Below are 7,581 nucleotides of genomic sequence, written 5' to 3'. Positions count from 1 at the left end.
GCGGTGCGGGGTGGCGGGGCGCGGCGGCAGCCCCACAGCTGATCGCACTGACTTGCTGGCACTCACAGGTTGGCATGATCAGCTGTGGGGGGAACGTGAGGAATCACTTCTCCTGGAACCTCCACTCCCTGGCCAGTGCTCTCAGGGGAGACATCAGTGCTCCCCTCCCCCCAAACAGGGAATGCTAGCTGTCAGGGGGTGCACGTGCACCCCTGTGTATCCCCCTACATGTTGCCACATCCCTGATGTTCATTCATTTCATATTCTTCCCTTGGAGCTCTGCTAGCAACTCAGGACCATATCCTACACCTGCTCCCCCCCTTCTCTCATATACACACACACTCTCTCTCTCTCTCTCTACATGAATTCATTTACTTACCAAGTTTCATCGACATCATTAAGTTAATTCCCACAAAACTACCTTCTCATTTCCTCCCCGCCCTCTAGAAATGTCTCACATCAGCTGTCTCCAGATCAGCCTCCCAAAAAAAATAAAAACCAAACAAAAAAAACCCAACAGACATCTTTTCTTCCACATACTGGTCTACGGTCCTTTTTCCCATCATCACTGAAAACTCCAGTATCTCTACCCTTGTATTTGATACTACTTACTCTCTCTTTGTCCTCAGCATCTGGTTTCTAAGTTCTGTGCTTAGAAACAAAAAATAATATCTACTCCTTTTTAGCCAGGCTTGCTATTAAGGCCTCTTGTCCAAGAATTAGTCATTTCTTTATGTTTTCTATAACCAGCTCTCCTCCTCCAACCTCCCAAATATAGTCTTAAAACCATTGGCACAAAAGTCATTTTCCTCTTTCACTGTGCTAGCCCAGTCTTGAATTCCTCTATTAAACTGATGATCCTTACAAAATTACATTTAAACTAATTGCCTCTCAGCCCTGTAAGCCTCACTCTCATATAACCCAGTTGTTTATACTTGTTCTGAACTCTCCTTTCAGCACCCTGTCCTATTCCCTTCCTCTCCTGGTATCCCACACTTCTGGGCACTACTAAACTGCCAATTCAAAGAATTAACAATATCAATTATAAATCAATCCACTGTGTTGACTGACTATTTGGCTGCTGAATCATTTTCATGATGGTCTCTGAATGGTTCTTGCTGTTAGACCTGGTAGTTTTTACAGAGCAAAGTAACTAAAATAACAGTTAGGACTGTGGTACTGAAATAGCAGCGGAAGGTGCAAAGCTCCAACAGAATCGCACTTCAATACTGCAGAGATCCAACTGACTCCTGTTAGCATGTACGAGTGGAAATAGCCACTCAGTGATAGCTTATGCTTATAAGATACGTGGCCATGTGAGAGAGTTAAACAGAGTAAGTTCTAAACTCACTTTAGGTTCTTCCCTGACGCAAAAAGAAAAATGGATTTCATTATGCAAGACATTTTTTCAAAGTTCATTAAAAGTGACTAGGGGTGAAAATCGGTTTAAGTTTGTTTGTTCCCAGGATTATAGATTTTGGTTTCTGCCAGGAGTTAAGATCAATTTTGTGCCAAAACAGATTCTAAGAAACTATACTGTTCCAAACCAATACCCTAGGATCACAATAAAATGTTCCTACCTTTTTTCCAGACCCCAATGAATCAAAACTATTACAGCCGTCCTCCGATGACATAATTTGCCTAGGATCATCATGTCCAAACCCAAGAAAATCTTCATCATCACTGGGGGCATTAAAAATGTCAGCCACTTCCTTGGGTATCTGTTTTCAATTCAAAATAAGATAAATATAAGGTCAGTCACTGCAATAATCATTCAGTAAATACTTTCATGGGAATAACACCCCCTTGTTAATTTGCCACACACTTATTCAGTTACTAGTATACATTATACAGCGCATGTGCAGCAAAAATTGTCTCTCAGTAAGCCAACTCCAAAAAATGCAGTGTTTGTTATTTTCATATATATACATAAGCCCCAATCCTATGAAGGTTTATGCAAGTATTTAACCTCATTCAATAAAGCAGCTCATGGAAGCAAAGATTAAGCATAAACACAAGTGCCTGCAGGACTGGGAACAAGGATTTTCTCATAGGAGCACACTACGAGAAATATATATCAAAATACATATATCATACATATATCAAAATCACTACCACGTGCAATTCAATTAAACACCAGTGGTTCAGAAATGAAGATTCATAAAGATTTCATTAATTTCAAAAAGGTCTATCTGTGTAAAGAAACTATATTGTGTGCGCTTATATTTTATAGCAACTACATTACTTTGCTATTTTAAAAATGTAATTAATAAGACTCATTTACTGGATGTCCCTCACTATAAACGTCTTGCAAAGAAAAACCATCTAATAGAAACCAAGATTCAATCAGCTGAGAAAACATGGGAAGAGATATCTTGCAGATCTCTCTAAAAGTAATCAAGATTGCACTTAATAACACTTCTGCAAGGAGCAGACTTCAAAGTCAAAACCCTAATGCTAAGGAAGCCTTGGCCACCAACACCAACAGCTGCATCTTTGTGATGTTATATCAAACATTCCAAATAAACCTGCACTGCACTAGCCCTGGGGTAGAGGGTGTCTTGTGTTACTCAGATCAGTCTATTTGACACTATTTTCCTACCCTGGTGCTTCAGAATATGTGCTTCTACAAAGATCTCAGATTAGAAGCATTTAAAGGGGAGAATATTTTTGGAAATAATTGCTCAGCTGGAGTGTATTCACTCCAGTGCCTAAATGGCTCACCAATGACCAGGGTCAGAATTCTATTTCCCTTTATGAACCTCAACGGCACTTTTCCAGCTGTGTAAGAGGCATTTTTGACACTTACATACAATTTGCAATTCTTATGTGGACACACAAGCTTATACAAGGCTACTGTACATGCTCAGTAGCCTGCACACTAGCCACATACCTGATTGTAAGTCCCAGAAAAAAAAACAAAAAAGGGACTGAATAATACCTAACCTGTGGCACAAAAGGTTAGAGCACTGTGCAAGAAGTCAGAGGGACATGTTCAAACCCCTTCTAGGTGAAGGGGGGCCTAGAACCTAATTTTCCTACTTTCTGGGCAAGTGTCCTAACCACTCAGCTACTGGAGTGTTGACCCAGAAGAGTCCTCTTGCTCCTCTATCTAACATCTGCTAGTCACAGGGTTTGCCACACAGACTGAGAAGCATGCACACTTGATATATGTGTTTATCCCTGTACCCGAGTACCGGCCCAGCCGATGCTTAGCCTACTGAGAAGTAGCTGTGTGGAAACTTATATATCCACACTACACTAGAAACAGAATTGTAAACAGTGTACAAGTGCCAAAAATGCCATATACATGGTTAGAAAAACTGCCCTTTCAGCACAAAGCAGTTAACAGAATTTGGGACTGGGTATTTACTGCATCTTTAAGGCACTTCAGGCAAACTTCTCTCATGGACAGTACTCACTTCTCTGCATTCTGCACTCTACACACACAACAACCACTGCAATTGATCAAATTGCAAGGACATGCAAGAGAGCCCCACAGCTCACTGATGAGAACGATGTGGTCTTAGACAAAGGTTCATGAGCCTGTATACGGTAAGAGAATGTCTCCAAAGTAAACTCATGAGATGCAGAACACCACAGTATTATCGCTAGTAATAGACAAAAACAAAGCACACCTACACAACCTCAAACAACACACAATTTCTGTATCTTTTATGTGTGTCAAGAACCAAGTCTTTCCAAAAGACAGATGACATTTTCTAAATTCAACAAAATATACAAGCAAATTCCACTCCCTTCAAAGGGCCAAACAACATTTTCGCAGGCATGGATCACACACAAATAATTATTACAAAAGCACCTAAGGGTCTAATATTAACATATTTAATTTCATGCCACTGACATCCATGAATTGAATATTGATTTGCAGTGGCTAAATCAAGATACAGCTCAGTCCCTAAATAGGTGGAAGATATAAAACAGCTCAATCCACTGCACCACAGCTGGAACAGCACTGAGTATGCTAGAATTCTTTTGGATTTCCATGCAATCCCGTTCCTACAGATGGGTAGTCAGAATTTCATTTTGTTGCTGTGAAGGAATTTCTTCACTCAGCACAGACAAGGGTTAAAAATGGAGCATTATACATTTTAATGACTTAATGGAAAAACATACAAGGAGCTGTGAGCCTTGTTGCTATGAATAAATTGCTTCCAGGAGCAACTGCATTAGTTCTTGTGCTATTGTACAGCTGAGCTAGCCACTGCTGCGATTACTGTATGCCTAACTAATTTCTTCTTCGTCGTCTATTACTTCTACATCTGCACCAGAGGAGCCATTATGGGGGTGTAATTACCGATTATGAACAAAGAAAAAAAAACATACTTTCCCAGTAGAGGACCTTTTTTTCATCTCCATGCTTTCCCAGATACTGAGGGGCTCTGATTAAAGTAACTTGCTGCAGAACTTCAAAAGACTTTCAGTTTGTGACCCCCTCCCCCAGTCTGATTTTCAAGAGTCTCATTAAAATGTTCAGGAGTCCCTATTCCGGCTAAATGGCTTAATTTAATAGGAATAGCAAAGGCGGCATGATTTATAAGGTGGACATAGTCAATGAGTTTGCACAGGACACCCGCTAGTGCACCATAAAAGTTGTGTTCCTGGCACCAAGAACTTGTCATTTTCTTGTTCATCTCCTTTAAGTAATTCTGTTCAGTTCATCAATGATTTACTGCCTAACTACTGAACAGTCTAGACACAATGCACAACTGATTATTTCTTTTAAAGCCTGTGGTCCAAATGAATCAAAAATCCAAAATAATAGAAAACCCCCCCTCACAATTTGTAAGGAAAAAAAAGATGATTTGGGGGCACAGAGAGAAAGGATGGAAACAATGGGTTGCGGAACTTGGTGTAATTACAGCTCATCAATTTTACACTTTGTTAGCTTCTAAGCAGAAACTGTAAATGCATCAACTGCTGTTTTTTTCCCAATGTTATAAAAACTCTTTGTGCAGCATAGCTGTGTCAGGTCTCAAAGCCCCTGCTCCCTGAATGGAACTGAGCGATGTGACCAACACAAGTTGAGTCTCAAACAGCTCCTTAAAGCTGCACAGGATTTGGGTAAAAGAATAGAACTGTAAGGTGTGTGATGAACTATCAGATTGCGCAGGTGTTTAAAAACCCCCCAACAATTATAAGTTATAAGGGAAAAATATTAACTTTTATAAACACAAAAGTAAAAAGCAGACTTTTTAAGCACCATAGAGAGGATAGGAACTCTTTGGCAATTTACCTAAGTGTAACAACACCTAGATGGTCTGTCTATCAAACAATATAAGCAAAGCTCAGATGTGCTGCAGGCAAAAAGCTCGCATCTTTGCTCACTTCTCACAGGCTACCTTATTTATTCCAACGTTCCAAGACCTGGGACAAGCCAAATTTATTCCTGGTCTGAATCCAGCAGGTATCAACAGACAAAAGGTAGGAAGGAGCAGGGTGGAACCTTAGCAACTAACTAAGTCAGAGAGGCATGAACTTTCACAGGTACTTGGAAGGGCGAGGTGCACAACTTCAACAATGTTATAGAATTAATACAGAAGACATTATTGCTGGTTCATTCCTGATGTTGCTCTGTTGATATCAGAGATGGTTAGTCATGTAAGTCTGAAGTCAAGGCATGGTGGCAGACTACAGACTAACTGGTTCAGAGGCATGAGCTTTTGTAGGCACCAATCTACTTCATCAGAGGCTATGAGAAAGCATCTGACAGTTTTTGTAGCTTTCTCCCTACAACAAAATTAAGATAGAGCTGCATATCCAACGTACTTGTACACCACAGAAAGTCTGTAAACTGTTCATGAGATGCCAGTGGGAAAAAGTGAGGTGGGGGAGAGGGAAGGCACTAAACATTCAAAATTTATTCAAGCAGAATTACAGCGGGTGGTGTAAGTCAGCATTTCTCAAGCTGGGGGTCGCAACCCAAAAGTAGGTTGGAAGAACATGTGAAAGGGTTACAAACGAACTTTAAAATGAATCAACAAACTTTAAAAATGGCTTCTCCTCTAAAGGAGCAAAATGTAGGGGAAACAGTGGCTTTTCCCTTGCAAGCTGTCAGAGTTCCAGCTTGCAAGGGGCAGTTTGGAGCTCCCCATGCCCCACACACTGGAGGGCTGGGGCCTGGGAGCGAGGGGCACTGGCCATCGATGTTTACAAATGGATCTGGGTACAAAAAACGTTGAGAACCACTGGTTTAAGTGCCCTGAACTTCGATTCTGTTACAAGCAGGAATGCACCAGAGATCTAACCAAATATTTTCTTTCAAGGACATTAGTTACAAAAAAGCAAATGCTGAAAATGCAGGAAAAGCTTTCAACACAAAACCTTTCAAACAGCCTACACTGGCTTGGAATGGAACACTACCCTACAACCGAATCCAAATCTGAATGTCATCTCAGATCATCTCTAATAGCATTTTAAGATTCATATTTATATTTAGTATTTTACAGCCACCGAACACCCAGAATTTCTAGTGTCTTTTCAAAGACAGAAAACAAGCAAACACAACCCATAACCTCCACCTTAAATGATTCCCATACATGCAATTCCCAGAATGACCACATTCACTGGGTTGTTAGAATCACAAACTAATATCCTTCTTAGATAAGGGCAATGCAGTGGAACTAATCTCTAGATGTAAGCAAAGTATTTGATACTTATGTCAAATTATTAGCTAAAATGGAAGAGACAGGGAATTAAACTGTATCTGTAAAGTGGAGAAGCAGGCATCTGAAAAGCAGATAACTCCCCTTTCAATATAACCTTTTTCATCTGATTGGAAAGAGGTTAGTTAGTAGGGGTGTGCCTGAGGGAGCAGTCTTGAGGCCCATCCTGTTTAATGTTTTCATTGCAGACCATGACACAAGATCAAAATCTATGCATATATCATGAATGCCAGGAAAAAGGGTGGTTTAGCCAACAGAAGGGAGAACTGGATAATCATACAAGCAAATTCAGATAGTCTTGTGAGTGGAATAATAGTAATGATATGAAGTTCATGAGTATTAAGTGCAAAATTATGCACTAAGGGGCTAGTAGCAAAAGTTTATGCTATAAAATGGGGAGATGCCAGAAGAAGAGAAGAACTGGTCGTATGACCATAAGCCATCATAGTAAAGGCTAATGCAATTTTGTGCATGGTATTTTTTCAAATACATGAAATGCTAGTATCACTACACTGATAAGACCCCACTCAGAATAATATTCACAGCTCTTGTCCCCTATGTTACAAAAGATTAATTTAAACTGAAAAAAGTGCTGAGAAGGGCTACCAGATTAGAGGAACAGAGAACCTATCTTATTAGAGGAGATCAGTAGAGCTTGGCTTGTTTAGCTTGGAAAAAATGAAAGCCCAGATAGTATATAATTACTGTTTACAAGTTCGTAGGGGTGAATATCAGGAAAGGAGATGAACTATTTAAGTTAAAAAACAGGATCATGTAGGGATACAAGATCATATGGATACAAACAAATTTAGATTGGAAGTTGAAAGGTTTCAAATCATTAGGTGAGTGAAGCTCAACGGTATCCAAACAAAGCAAAGTGGGCAAGGGACCAAAA

At 40.1% G+C, this 7,581-nt stretch overlaps 1 protein-coding gene across 1 annotated transcript in view; it reads right to left on the bottom strand.

The window, feature by feature from the left end:
* The window catches only part of CDCA7L (cell division cycle associated 7 like), a 19,548-nt gene extending 17,830 nt beyond the window's left edge, over positions 1 to 1,718 (bottom strand). Inside the window, exon 1 of the mRNA XM_025210013.1 lies at positions 1,581 to 1,718. Within this exon, the coding sequence (XP_025065798.1) occupies positions 1,581 to 1,634 (54 nt within the window). The 5' untranslated portion in view covers positions 1,635 to 1,718. The remainder of the gene's footprint in view (positions 1 to 1,580) is intronic.
* Between the last annotated feature and the right edge of the window lie 5,863 nt (positions 1,719 to 7,581).

This window comes from Alligator sinensis, unplaced genomic scaffold (genome assembly GCF_000455745.1).
Source record: "Alligator sinensis unplaced genomic scaffold, ASM45574v1 scaffold1112_1, whole genome shotgun sequence".
Classification (NCBI taxonomy): Eukaryota; Metazoa; Chordata; order Crocodylia; family Alligatoridae; genus Alligator; species Alligator sinensis.
The sequence above is the reverse complement of the archived record's forward strand: the minus strand, read 5'-3'. Positions and strand labels throughout refer to the sequence as shown.